The sequence below is a fragment of the Crotalus tigris genome, unplaced genomic scaffold (assembly GCF_016545835.1).
Source record: "Crotalus tigris isolate CLP2741 ecotype Arizona unplaced genomic scaffold, ASM1654583v1 scf7180000017987.690289119674:8195010, whole genome shotgun sequence".
Lineage (NCBI taxonomy): Eukaryota > Metazoa > Chordata > Lepidosauria > Squamata > Viperidae > Crotalus > Crotalus tigris.
The window spans coordinates 4,537,124-4,551,740 of record NW_024096758.1 but is presented as its reverse complement, the minus strand read 5'-3'; the positions used below and the strand labels follow the sequence as shown (position 1 = coordinate 4,551,740).

Below are 14,617 nucleotides of genomic sequence, written 5' to 3'. Positions count from 1 at the left end.
TCACGCCCAAATGGGCCATACCCACCCGGCACCCGAAGATGCATAAGTGGGTTTTGGGTTGCAGTTTGGGCACTTGGTCTCTAAAAGGTTTGCCATCACTGTCCTGAGGTAATATGATCACCTTTTGCGATCTGACAAGCCAAATCAATGGGGCAACTAGATTTATTTAACAACCATGTTACTAATTTAACAACAATGGCAAAAAAGGTCATAAAATGGAACAAAACTCACTTAACAAATATCTCACTTAGCAACAGAAATTTTGGGCTCAATTGTAGTTGTAAGTTGAAGACCTGTATATGAAATAGGTAAACTTATGTCTTGAGAAGGCAATCCACCATACTTCTCTGTTGATTGCACTTGATGCAGCCTAAAATATTTCTGCATGTAATACAAACAATTAAAAAAATTGTTAGACTGTAAACTTTTGGAATGCACATATTACAAAATGCTTCCTCTTATATCACTGCTTATTATTTTTCTCAGTTCACAACTTAAATCTATTTATCAAACTTAATTAAATGCTAGATTCAGCTAAAATTGGGTTGGTGATTTTTATTGTATTGTGTTAGGAGAACCAAGAAGTTGTCTTAGCATAATAGTGGAATTAGGTCATCACATTAAGTTATAATATAGTTTGTTTAGACGGTGAATGTTTAGTGAATACAGCAATTGTATTTTGTTAGCTCATTTAGAGTTTAACAAGTTAGAGGAACCAGCCTATGTTTTGTTAATTTAGGATTACCTCCCATTTTGTTAAACAGAGAATTCTCCAAATTAGAATGCATTATTTCAGTAACATGTATTTACTTCAATGCTATATATTGTCTCCAATCATAATATAGAAATCTATTGGAAGATCTTGGTCATAAACAGGTCTAAGATCATCTCCCTCCCCCCCCCCACTTTACTGCAAAAAAGAGAGTGGCAAATAAATGAGAGATTGTTTTCAACAATGCTCATTCCTTTATTGTCATGGCTGGGATTTGGTTGTGGTACTGCTCAGCACTCTTCAGGCCTACACCAAATCAAAGCAACATTACAGTGTATTGAAAAGCTATCCATCCAAAACCAGAGAGAGTTGGGACACCAACCTCTTCTGGTACATCATGTGTAATATATTATGCATAATTATGTCCTGTATAATCATATGTATAGAGCAACAAGCATGGGCCACTGTACACCAATTTTTGACTGCCAAAGTAAATCACCACAGTAACAGGCACAATATTTTGGTCCCAGTAGAGGCCTCACCTTGCCAACCAACCAGTCCCTCCCTTTTTTTTATTCCCCTTTGGATTTCCCCCCCCCTCCAATCACCCAAATAGAAACCCCATGATTTAACCTGGGTGGGATACCCATATGTACCCACACAACATACGTACTCACCACATACATTCATATGTAAATACAGACTCTCTGACATACAAAGAACAAAGAATATTAGAAATCTACATCTGAGGTTGTTGCAGCAATGCAGCAGAGCTGTAGGAGCATCCTAGCCCCACTGTAGAAGTTGAAGGCTGCCACAGCTATCAGTAATTGGTTCTTGTCTTAAGTTACAGTATTTCTTTGCAATAGTTCTTGTGTTTTGTGCTAGGAAGTTATCTGAGGTTACTGGCAGCACAGCAGCAGATTGAGAAATAGGAGAGATCTTCAGACACTGAATGTATAGCCAAAGTAAGTACATGGTCAAAAGTGTCATCCTTCCCCATATTTGTGTGCAGACAAGCTCACTGCTTCAAACTGCTAGATGTGGTTAACTGTCTAGTAATGACCCCCGATTTCTAGAGCCAACATGTGATTAAGCAGGAAAAACAACTGGCCATAGCTTACCAGCATCCAATTTGAATCCTGGTTGGATGGGAAAAAAAATTCTGGTCAGATGTCTTTTCCATTGTGAGAGCGTCTCTTAACTTTCCCTTGCAAACAAGGACACGTCTCTTTTATTTTCACAGGTCTCCAGTTGATATATTTTTACAGTCCATGGCAAATAACTTCTAGATGAGGAAAAGGCCAGTTATATTAAATTCAAGTGTTATTAATTAGCTTAAGCCCATAAATAAATTGACCTCATTCAAGTGCCTCATTCTTCTTTCTATATGTGACCATTGTGCTGTAAAGTAAACTTAAAAGATCCATTTGGATGTGCTTGATCCTGATTCCAAGATAGTTGGAATTTAGCAGACTCCAGAAATCAAAGGCAAGGAGGCATTGAGTAAATGGATTCAAGCTTTTTTTAACCTTTTGGTGAAGAAGGCATATTTGGCTCCTTTAAGAGTTGGGGAGAAAAGAAACACACACTGTATTCTTCTTATGGTCTGAGAACCAGGTTAGCTTCTAACTAGATTCTTAACTATCATCCCTGAACATTTTCGTTGCCCTTGATCTTTAACAATATTCCTGTATTAGCTCTCATAATTCATCAGCTACATGGTGCATAAAAAAGCATGGCAAGCAAACATAATAGGAATATCAATAGCTGCTAAAAACAACCAGTACAAAAGATGGAGCAGAGCTTTAGAGTCAACGAAGTAAAAGGCAAATTGGCATACTACATGTATGCGTATTATGGTAAAATTATATAACAGTTGTGTTAGTTCTCACATTACCATCTCTAGAAAGCATTTTCTATATTAACTTGCCAGAAAATGCCCTCTTGTAATTTCTGTACTAAAGGTCCCAAATTGACTGACTTACTGCTTGAACGGTATAATTTTTAACATGGATAATACAAACATGGAGTCCAAGTTAATGGTTTTGCAATAGCAATTGCCCTCAATTCTGTACTTGTTTCATTTGAGATAATAGATAATGTAATAATGGTAAGAATTTGTGCTATTATGATTCTCTCAATGGCTGAAAGATAATAATTTGAACATTTTGATCCCAAAGGAAGCAAATTCCTAAATAAACCACTGGATCCTAGAACAAAAATATTCCTGCAAGGACAAAGCAAGGTATATACAAAGGAGACCAAAAGGTATGATTTGGGAGAATCATTTTGTCAGAAATCCCAAATGTTACATGCCTCAGTGTATAAGCTGTCATAGTTTGACCTTTGTCAACACTCCTGGATTTGCCCAGCTCTGTGCTGCAGCTCTTTTGATGCCAGATGTTTTCTTATCCTTCTTTCAGCATTTCAGTACTCAAAACTCAGCACAGACAGGAAAGAATCTTTCTATAGCAAAAATTACTGCCAGAATTGGACAGAACATTTGGGATCATGCATCAATCTCAAGATTTCCTTCTCTTTCCGTTCCTATTAAAGCTAGTCAATTTAGGCTTTCTAAATTTCTTGTTTTCTGCAGTTCATGATGGCTTATATGATTGGGCTTGACTAACTTGGGGTTTATCCAAAATGTCAATACCAGGAAGCATGGCAGCTAAGATTATCACCAGCCATTCTTCTAAGTATAAGCCAAAGCGCAAAACATAACTTAAGCAGAGAGAGATACTGGATATAAAGACTTTTTCTTCCCCTATTATTTCTTCTTGGTCTGTTTAGATCCAGAAAATTCTTGCCAATAGTAGGCTGGCTGCTCTATTAAACCTGCAGTTGCCACTGAAAGGACTTTGTGAATTGGAACATATTTCTGGATAAGATACTATTTCCTGTGCTCTGTCAAAATAACTGGGAATTCAGCTCCCCTTCCCCACTTTACATACATGGTTTGTTTTCAAGTATAAACATTTTCTTCCAAATTAAAGTACAGGTGACTCCTTTTCTTGGTAAGTTGATCAAATTTTTTTAATTATTAGCTGCTTAAAGCTGACTTGTCTTTTTCTCAACCAGCTGCAGAGAATGTTTCCTAAAGTCACAAAGATGCTTTAGTTAGCCCTCTCATAGGTCTGCTTGCATGAACGATGCCCAGGCTATTTCTCTGCAACATCTGTATGTGGAGAGTAGATGAAGAGGATTTGAACAGAAGATGAAATGAGACCTGTGCCCTTATTGCAAAAGCAGAAGGAAATTCATATATTTTGGTGAGATCAAGATCCTGCCCCTGAGACCCGCCTACTTTGCTCATCCTCACTGCATAGTATATTCATCAAAGTTGACTATGATTTCAACAGTCCAGAAGAAACAGACAGAACCGCCACTGGAGCTAAGTATAGATTGTTCCCATTGCCTCCTAATAATTTTTCTCTTCTGAGTCTAAAACATACATGGAATGAAGAAAAAGCAAGCATTGTCTTCTAGAAACATTGTGCACTGAGCAAATTTCCCAGCACTAATGGAAAGCCAGTAGCATTGCACCTTCCACCAACTGAAGTTGCTGCTCAGCTGGAAACCTGCATCATCACAAAGACACACCATAAATAAATATGTTAAATAAATAGAGTGATTGGGTGACAGATCCAGAGAATGCTGGGGATGTGGACCCCAAGGAGCCATCATCTCATACAGACACACACACACACACACAAAGTAGCTAAAGACAAAGATGAGTTAGTGCAGGGGACACCTCTCCCTGGACTATGTGTTCTCAGAGGCAATCAGTGGCAGAAAGAGCGCAGTCCTCATATCTGAAGGAAGGGGAAGGGCTCAAGGGATATTATTTGTGAGCCAGTGTTGTGGAAGGGTTCTGTGAACTGGAGGATAGGGACACTTGTGTTGCTGAAGACGGCAAGGTGCGAGGAGTCTGGCACCTAAAGTGGGATAAGAAAGAAAAAAGAAATAGGAGCAAGAATCCACATTTTCCTTCCCCCGCCCCCGTCATCAAAAGCATTTTTTATCCTGCCTAAGAAACCAAAAATTTTCACCTGAGAAAAAGAACAGCAGCTGATATATCCTTTCTTTACATCCTAATAATTCAATGAAACAGATTAGGCTAAGAAATGACTAGTCCAAAGTTTCTGGGAGGTTTCATGGCTGGGTAGAGATTTCAAACTGATTTCTTCCCAGCCCCTATTCAGTACTCTAGAGCTACTCTACATTGGTTCTGATAGACTACCAACCTATTTTTATGGGCTAGATGGTATAGACAGGTCACACACTAATTCTGAACATTATGTTGGTGATTACTAGGCTTTCATTTAACCAACCTTCCTCAATCTTGCTCATACTCTCTGTGGCTCATTCTTGCTTATTTGTCTTTGTAATGCCACAAAGCTTAACATTTAGTTAATAACTAAGCCAAGCACTGGAGCCCAGGATACTGGCAAGAGCCATCTACATCTGCTTTCCATTCACTAACTCACCAAGATCGTGATTTCCGTACTCGGGATGCTGCAGGTCGCTCCAGGAGGCTATCTAAGCGCATCAACCTCTCCAAATGCAATGCTCGTGGGTCATGCTCACTTTGATCTTGTGTGATCTCAAACTCAAATACAGCTGGTGGAGAGACATCTAGTTCCAGAAACATGATGTTCTCGGCCTTTGGTGTTGAAGTTGGAAAAGAAAGGAAGGCAGAAAGATGTTGGTATCAAGAGGTCAATTTATTACGGAGCTGAAGCTAAATTCTGGTACATATATCTGTGTGTGTAATAGTTGAAGTAAATACACAGTCCCTATGCAATGCTAAATTAGGATAATCCTATTCATCTACATGACTAAGCAAATCCTGAATGGTTTCTTTCATGATCTGAGTTCATGGCCTTACAAACTGACAGCTTTTCACATGAAGCTGCCCGTATTTTTACATTTTGCTTAGAAATCCTCAGATGTCAAGGTTTCAGTAAAACCAATCCTCAGGTTGTTTTTCTAAGGGATATTCATTCCAACTCTTCTTTAATATTGTAATCTTCACAACCTGCAATGGTAGTGGTTTATGAGAAATACTTTTTTATTCTCTTATTTAGATTGCTATTTTCACTAACATAGAAAAGATTAACCAAAATGTTCACAGGACTGGAACAAATCCCCAAAGAAGAAAGTGAAGGATGCACAACACAGATGTATAAAATTATGCCTTATGTGAAAAAATGGATAGAAAAAAGATTTTTTCATAAGACTTAATACCTCATAATACTATAAACCAGGATCATCCAATAAAAGATTAGGATATTTAAGACTGATAAAAGGAAATATTTATAAGCACATAGATGGAATTTTTTATCCCAAATATAGAAATGGCTGCTAACTTGAAAGATTTTTTTGAAGAGGATTAGGCAAATTAGTAGCAGACTATAAGTGATTGCTAGTTATGACGCCTAGATATTAACCCTATTAATGGAGACAGCATATTTCTCAATATTAATTGCTGAGTAACATGAGTAGAAAGAAGCCAATTTACTCTCATATCCTACTTATGGCCTTTCCCCAAGAATTTGGCTGGCCACTGTGAAAACAGAAGTTCTAACCAGTCACCTATTTGGTCTTATCTTTCATACTCTAAGTACAATTAGTCATCTTTTTTCTTGTGACCCGACTGCTATTTATTTGATTATTTTTTAAATCTTACTGTTTAATTAATTTACTTCTGTAATACGGATTTCAATATCTTATTAACAGTTTTGCAATGGGCTTTTTTTAAAATCAATACTGGGATACAAATATTAGTTAAATGAGTTAGATTAAGACACACATTTATATAATGTGCTAAGTTTGTTTGCATTTGTCTTCATTAGGTTGCTTGAGACTTTGCATGTTATACAACCCTAGCCTTTTTATTAGTTTATAATTCAGTGTATTGCTAGAAAATGGACTTGTTTAGTGTCAAAAACGCTATGCATTTCCTTTACCGGAATATAGCTTGCCATTTATTTATTTATAAAATTTATTGGCTGCCCATCTTGCCATAGAGTAACTCTGGGGGGCTTACTGTCATAAAAATATGCCAATACATATACAATTAAAGCATAAATGATTAAAATCAACATTAAAATCTAAGAACGCATGGGGAAGGCAGGGGCAGAGTGGGGGGAGGTGAGATCTGTTGTTACTCAATCAACCAGCCCCACTGTGCTGTTCCCCCACTGGGGCCCAAAGCTAACTGGCAGAGGTACATCTTTAGGCCCTTATGAAAGGATAGGAGGGTTGGGGCCAACCTCACATGGGGGGGTCAAGATGTTCCAGACGGCAAGAGCAAGAGCAGAGAAGGCCTTCCTCCCCTGCCAGCCAGAATAATCGGGCTGTCGGAACCTGCAGCATGCCTCCTCTGGCAACACGGGTGGGATGGGCCAATCCCAATAGGGTGAGACAGTCCCTCAAGTAGACTGGACCATGCTATGAAGGGCTTTAAAGGTGATCACCAACACCTTGAATTGCACCTGGGAGCAGAATGGTAACCAATGCAGCTTGCGGAGCAGTAGTATTACAGGGGCCATTCTAGAGGCCCCCAAAACAGCCCACGCTACTGCACTCTACACCAGCTGTAGCTTCTGAATGCTCTTCAAGGGTAGCCCCATGTCGAGCGCATTACATTATCAGGGATTTATTTTCCTCACCAATACCAACCCACCACTACTCCACCAAGAGCTCTTTTCTCACCCGATACCGAGGATGGGACCCCATTGACATGGCTAGGCGAGCATATTGGCTGATTGGCCTTTTGTATCCCACTGCAGAAGTTGGGCGCTTTTTCATCTGAGTTCCAGTGGTCAAGTTGCTGCTACTACTGCTGCTACTGTTGGAGTAAAAAAAATAAAGAACGTGCAAGGAGTTACTCCAGAGCAGCCACGATTAATGTGGCAACACATAGATGTGCCTCAAAAGAGGCACCAGGTCTTATTTTGGGGGGGTGTCTGTTATACTCACCTCCAGTACCGACAGCTCCACCCAGCCGGCCTACTTCTTCTGGGGTCGAAGGTGCAGCTTCATTCTACAGCTGCATTCAGCCTGCATTTTGCAGCCAGACCTTTCCAGAAGGTCTTGCATCTGAGTACCGAGCTATGGATTCAATCCATAGCTTGGCCTCAGCTGCAGAGGTCTTGCAGAATTGAATTATGGATTGAATCCATAGCTTAGTTCTTGGTTGCAGTGGCCTTCCAGAAAGACCTGTGACTGAGAAATGCAGGCCTGGCTGCAGAAGACTCTGCAGAAGAAGTGGACCGGCCAGGAGAGGCCTGGCTGCCAGGGTGCGTGGGGCAGCTCCACATCCTCATCCCCGCTGTAGCTTGATTTTTAGGTGTTACCTCGCCCCAAAACTAGGGCTTATTTTTGGAGTAGGGCTTATATTACACCCACCCCAAAAATCAAGCTAGGGTTTATTTTCAGTGTAGGTCTTACTTTTGGGGAAAACACGCTACATATCACAACTGCAGAGCTTCCTCAGGCCCCAGCCTTGCGTCACTCTGAGGTCTGCAGAAAAAGCCAGATCTTTCCAGCTTTTTGGAAGAGCATGAGGAAACAGCACCTCTAAAAATTGGGTAGACAAGGACTGAGACCGAACTTAATTACTGAATTAATATTAAACAAATTTAATACTGAACATGATTAATCCGCAAGTATTTAATTATCTTCCTTCCATTATAGTTCGACAGCAAGCTTTTTTTAGGAATTTGGTGAGCCCCATGTAGGAGATAACCCAGCTGAGCCCAAGGGAGGGGTCAAACACGTCATCATTCATGAGTCCTTTCATGCCCACAAGAAATCTAGGTCCATCCCACCTTGAATTCCTTCTACTCTTATCTCTTGCTAACTTCTAACAGGCACTAGTAGTTCAGATTCTTGTAGAGAGCTCAAACTTACAATAAACCTTTATACCCACTTGAACTGTCTTGATCTCCTGATTTTCCTGGTGCTTGAACCCGATATGGCTCTGGGTCTTCAGAAGGTATGACTGATTTACCACCAACTTAAAAGGGGTGGGTGGAATGAAAGAACTACCAATCTTGTGCCTGACCCTGAGCTGTCTTTTCTTCATCGCTATCTACATGAAGCTCCTCCAGCCTGGCCTTCCCAGGGACACTGAGCATCAAAGGCCAGAGCTTGCAGACTTACCTCCCTGGAGTCAGCACCAAGGGCTGGAATTTCCACTGGTCCTCCTCACAGTCAAAGTACAGGCGATTCATGATCTTGTTCTTCTCCTCAGGGGGGATGAAATTTTCAATGATTAGGTACCTGCAGCAAATAGATATGGGCAGAATCAAGACAAAGACACAAAAATGAAACATTTCTCTTTAATGTTTTAACTGGCAGTTATAGCAATAAAAGTTTGGGAAGGCAAAATCAAAGTAGAGGAGTGGCACTGTAGCTTTTTTCACATTTATAATCCATACTATTGTAAACTATAATGAATTTGGGAATAAATCGTCCAACTCAAGGAACTCAGCTAAAATGGTATGACCCCTTGATAGTTTCTCAATGACAACCTGCTCTCTGATAGTCTCAAATGTATATTTTAAGGTTGCATCATCTCATCTCCACCTAAGGAAATGCTACCATGCGTAATGGTGCCTTGAATAATAAGAAAGGGAGAATCCTGGGGCAAAATCCACTGTAGAAGAGAACTTTGCCGAGAATGGTGTGTCTTATGTTAACTAGGAGGAAGGGAAGCCATTAGCTGGAGATAATGGAAATCATCTCTTCACCAAAGTGAGAGATATTGGAGTCAGTGAAGCTGAATATTATGATTTCCCTCTCCTCAGGGATGTGGTTATTTTTATATTCTGCACAGTATCAGCAACCTTGTTTGGTACCAGGCCAATGTTGTAGCATGGCACAGTTAGAGACAGTGAGAAATGATGGGAATGAACAATAGAGATAGTGAATGAAAGCAGAGGTTTCTGTAGATAGATTATAGGGGTTAGGCTATGCTGCCAGAAAAAAAAGTTACTCTCAAGATATTCTTGTGACAAATGTTTCTTTTGAGACATCTTCACATATGGTAGTGGTTGGGTAGTCATGCTAGGTCAGAAAAGAGTTAAAGAGAAACTTGCCCTATAACTTTACTCATCATTTGACACAGCCCGTTAAACTAGAATTTGAGACTTATGGTGCCATTCAAGCTGCCAACAGAAGACTTCAACACTTGGTTTTAGCAAAATCGAAAATGACACTAAGCCTTGAGTTCTAGATAAAATAACAATGGCGTGGGACTGGGTGTTCGTATTGTACATTTTTGCATTAACCTTTCCTTTGATATGGGATATCATTAAAAACACAAGCATAACAGGTAGCTTTACTGTGCCAAAGAGAAAAAAGAATCATGAAAACACGAGCATTAATTGGTTCCTTGAAATGGGAAAGACAAGCTGGCAGAGAGAAGCAATAAAATAAAAAGATTGAAGAAATTACCTTTTCCTTCAGAAACCATCCCACAGTTAAGAATGTTAATTGTAGACTGGGTCTTGTGGTGAGAACATGTCCCTACAGGAATTCCTTCAAGATCCCCCCCAGAGACACACACTTTTTAAAGAGATGTCATCTAACAGAGGTGAGAGGATTTTTTAAAAATCCCTGTGGTTGTGGTATACCAAAATCAATTAGGATATAGAGGGGGAAACAATAAGCATCATCATATGATGTTAATTCTTTTATCCCTAATTTAAATATTTGTTTTCAGCACTGAAATTGATTTGTATATTGGTGATTTTATTTTGTTAATCAACTCAAAGAAAAAGGAAAGAACAATAGGATTATTTGCTACTTAGGGGACACTGCCATCAAAAGTATCCAAAAGACGGTCCTAGGGGCCAGAATGGGGAACTATGGCCCTTTTATGACTTGTAGGCTTCAAGTTCCAGAATTCCTGAGCTAGCCATGCTGGCTCAGGAATTCTGGGAGTTGAAATCTACAAGTCATAAAGGGGCCCTAGCGCTCCACCTCTGTCCTAAGGCATTCATTTTGTATGGGTCAGGTGACACAGGAAAACCAATAGGATTTCACTTCTTTTTTAAACAGCTGGTGGTTCTGGCCTGATTTCTCACTTAAGCAACTTGTCACTTTGGCACATCTGGTTTGTCTCTCCTTTCATAGTCCCTTTCTACCTACCAGCCCTGGCAATGAGACAGATGTGCAAGATAGTCAATCATTCCTTGAGATTATACTGGGTTGCCTCAGCCTCTACCTCAACACGTCTTATCAAGGTACCTACTTGAGTTTCAGTTCTCGTGTCTGCTCATTCTGTGCTTCCTCCAGATCTTGCCGCACTCGGATGTATTCATCGTGTTGGTCCTGGATCTCTGCCTTCACAGCCTGAAGCTTGGCATAAAGCTAGGCCAGATTCCAAAAAAAAGCTGTTTATTTAGCAGAATAGCTTTGATGCCACATCTCACCTTTCCAGCTGGCATGAACTACAGCTCATGGATCATATTTCTTAGCCTGAAAAATATGCTCTGCTTTGAAGTCAGCCAGGCAGCCATCTTAATATTACTAAAATGTAAGAGCAGCCAAATTTTAAAGTTTTTTTTGTTTTTTTTGCTTTGAGAGATAGAAATTTTAAGGAGTGAAATGACTTGGGGGCTCTAAATGAGATAAATAGGTGATATTTTGGTGATGCTTTAGTAAGATTTCAAACATTTTGGCCCCAATCATTCCAAAAAAAAATCTGGAAGATGTTAAATCATTTTTTAGAAATAATTATATACACACACCACCCAGAGTCAATTGGTAGGATGGACAGCTATAGAAATAAAACAAATAAATAAATACTATAAGCTTTCCATGGCCCAAAAATTGTCTACCCCTTAAATGGGCAGTTCAAGGGTCAATCAACAAATAATATTGTTATGCTCCAATAATGTGATAACCTTATCTGCACACACATTTTCTAGGTTCACACTGGCATTGGGTTCTCCCTCACAGCAAAGCTAAAAGCTTTGTACCTGTCCTTGAACTGACAGAAAACAATATTGGCATAATATTTTCCAGCCTCCCCCGGAGATCCCTATTTTGCAATAGGCACAATGCTGGCAAATATTCCTCTCCTTATTTAAGTGGTACAGGACACATTAAAGAATGAGTTGGTGGGGTCCGCTGGCTTTGTTTACTTCTCTCCTACCAAACATCACTAATTGGTGACAAAACCAATCATTATTCTGGAACAGCACTCAGCTTGTGTCCAAAAGAAGCCCAACAATCAATTGACACCAGCTGATAGTCAGACTTTCCTCCAGTATAGTCACTTGCTTTTTGATTATACGCTGACTCAGTGCCTGCTATCAACATTTGTATAGAGACACACCTTTCAATTGACTTAGTGCATCACATGTTGTTTGGCTCAAAATGTCTTACTGAGAATAGGCTTTGACTGGACAAGAGCCCAAGCTCTAGCTTGCTTCTATGTGATGAAAATGTATAAAGTGCCTTCCAATAGTCATCTTCTTACTGGTTTAATAACAAAGAGCTTTTAGAGAGGGGTTCCTCTTAAAAGTAGAGCATGTTTTACTTATATAAATATATTAATTATTAATGTTAAAGATCAGATTTATTTATCCAAAGCCTCTTGTTTAAGCACCAGTTTCAGATTCATAGTATGAGAGGTTGGAGAGCTGCTGCAAGCACACAAAATGGCAGATTAGACTAAAATCAGTTTGAATATTTTGTAGTTTAACATGTTGCAGAAAACCAGTCGTTTTCTTTGCATGTTGTGTGAATCATACTACCACATTAAAACATAATGTTATGAAAACACAACAACTGTGTTTTGTAATCTTGGATTTAGAGTTAAGCATATTGTGTGAACCCAACAACAAGAGGCCAAGGTAGTTACCACAGATCATACTCGCTGGAACTGCTGCATAGTAAAATTCAACACTATCTTGAGAGTCACGCCCATATAGTAGAGATTACTTTAGACAAATGGTCTGACATGGGATTAAAAAATGTTCTTTTTCTTAAGTTCATATATATAAAGAAGTCTCCCTTTTGCTTGACTAATTTATTAATTAAATCCTAGCACTTGTTCTGTTGGAGATGCTAAAATTGGGCAAAGTCAAGTGGAGAACCTGGGGGATAAAGGAGAATTCTCAGTGATATTAGTATCAGTGCTCAGACTATGTGATGGCCATAATGTAGCTGTTTCTTTGAAGGAGCCCAATGATTACAAAAAACATACGGTACTTCCATTGTCAATATCTTAATGATTATTAGTAAGAAATACCATTCCTCATCTGAGAACAGGAGTGATAAACCCATTATATAGAAAAACACAGCAAAGGTTTTTTTTAATATGAAATATTAAGTTTTGCATTTACCTATTATCTATGTATTTATGGAAATAGTCATTGAAATTTTGTCCTAGTGGGATTACAGCAAGATAAACCCCCACTGTAACTACACATGCAGAAACTGTCCCAATTCTAGCAGCTTCCATTATATATTGTAGGATAATCTGTATTTTGAGATGGGAGGGGGAACATCTAAAACTCATCTAATTTACTAGCAGCAGTGAATGTTTTATTTTCTCCCATCCATGTGAAGTTGCTATTTGTTCTTGTGGGAAATTGTGAAGCATTCATCTCAGTAAAAATGCTATTATGTGATGTCTATTCAATCATCCCATCCCATGATATCAGTCTTCCTAAGGTGTATGTGAGTGTGTGTGCAGCGATCTCTGAATATACATCAGCCCATAATGGCCTCTCTAGGAATCAGTCTGCATACTCTTTTCTATATACATCTTAGATGTCATAAAGACAACATTTAGCTGGTAAATGATAAAGGAGAGAATTCTCTTCAGGCTTAATTGCAACATGAAGCTGAACCCTTGTTCTTTTCAAGGTTTCTGACTAACTTCTGCCAATTGAACATGATCCTGCCGTTATCTATTGCAGGAGACAGCTTGTTCCTGATTTGGCTCCTGGGAAAGAATAATCTTAAAACATGTATTAGCCTGCCTCTAAAGAGAGCTATCAATCTCTTCTAATGGACATTCTGTAGGATCTCTCTGACACTACTGAATCTTACTGTGTCCTAGATTTCTGCAGGATTCTCACCTTTTTGAGCTTCTTGGTTTTAATTTCTACTTCCTGCTGTAAAGAAGTGAATGTCTCCCGGAGCTCCATGGTTTCCTCATCCCGCAAAAGTACTTCCTGTTGCATTTCCCGTTCACGCCGCTTCTGTGTTATAGAATCAGTGTCAGAATACAATCCTGCTACCTCCCACCAGAGTATTATCAGCAACCCCTGGCTCCATAGACAAACATTACAGTCTAGCCTCCATGATCTGCTTGAAAGGTTGCTTGTATTTTGAAAGAGGCCAAAGTCATATCCATTTCATATTAGTTTGAGAAAGAGTGGGACACCCGGAAGGAAAGTTGAGAGGTCCGCAGCTCATCCAAATCACAGCCAGTCCTTACCTGCTCTGCAATTTCCTGCCTCTTCAGCTCAAGCATCTTTTGCTGCTCGTTTGTGTGGTCCATGATGTTCCTCCCGCCAATCAGCAATTTGCTCTCCATCGCCTGAAGACAAGAAGGGGAAAGTAACATTAGATTATAGGAAAAGATTCCATCCTTTAACTAGTATAGTGCTTACATGTACAGTTGAGCAGCCACAACATGTCTGAACAATTGTTCCATTTGAGAATGTTTATTCCCCCTCTCAAGTGATTTAATTCATTTGAAAGGATTAAATACGCACTCAATGCTATAGCAAATATTTAATACACATGCTGTAAAGGTCAAACTGTTACAGCAAATATTGGCAGTTAAATTCTTGGATCACAAAGGCTTAGATTATATTCTATTCTTCTTCAACTTCTTGGTTAGCACAGTAGTAGCACAGTGGTATG

The 14,617-nt window shown here is 39.4% G+C and overlaps 1 protein-coding gene across 1 annotated transcript in view; it reads right to left on the bottom strand.

Annotated features, from left to right (window-relative positions):
- Nucleotides 1-943: 943 nt before the first annotated feature.
- KIF3C (kinesin family member 3C) overlaps nt 944-14,617 on the bottom strand; it is a 40,065-nt gene continuing 26,391 nt past the window's right edge. The window contains exons 2-8 of the mRNA XM_039346056.1: nt 14,187-14,288; nt 13,825-13,947; nt 10,983-11,101; nt 8,888-9,007; nt 7,436-7,571; nt 5,206-5,381; nt 944-4,653 (exon numbers count right to left, since the gene is read on the bottom strand). Coding sequence (XP_039201990.1) covers nt 4,560-4,653; nt 5,206-5,381; nt 7,436-7,571; nt 8,888-9,007; nt 10,983-11,101; nt 13,825-13,947; nt 14,187-14,288 — 870 coding nt within the window. The 3' untranslated portion in view covers nt 944-4,559. The remainder of the gene's footprint in view (nt 4,654-5,205; nt 5,382-7,435; nt 7,572-8,887; nt 9,008-10,982; nt 11,102-13,824; nt 13,948-14,186; nt 14,289-14,617) is intronic.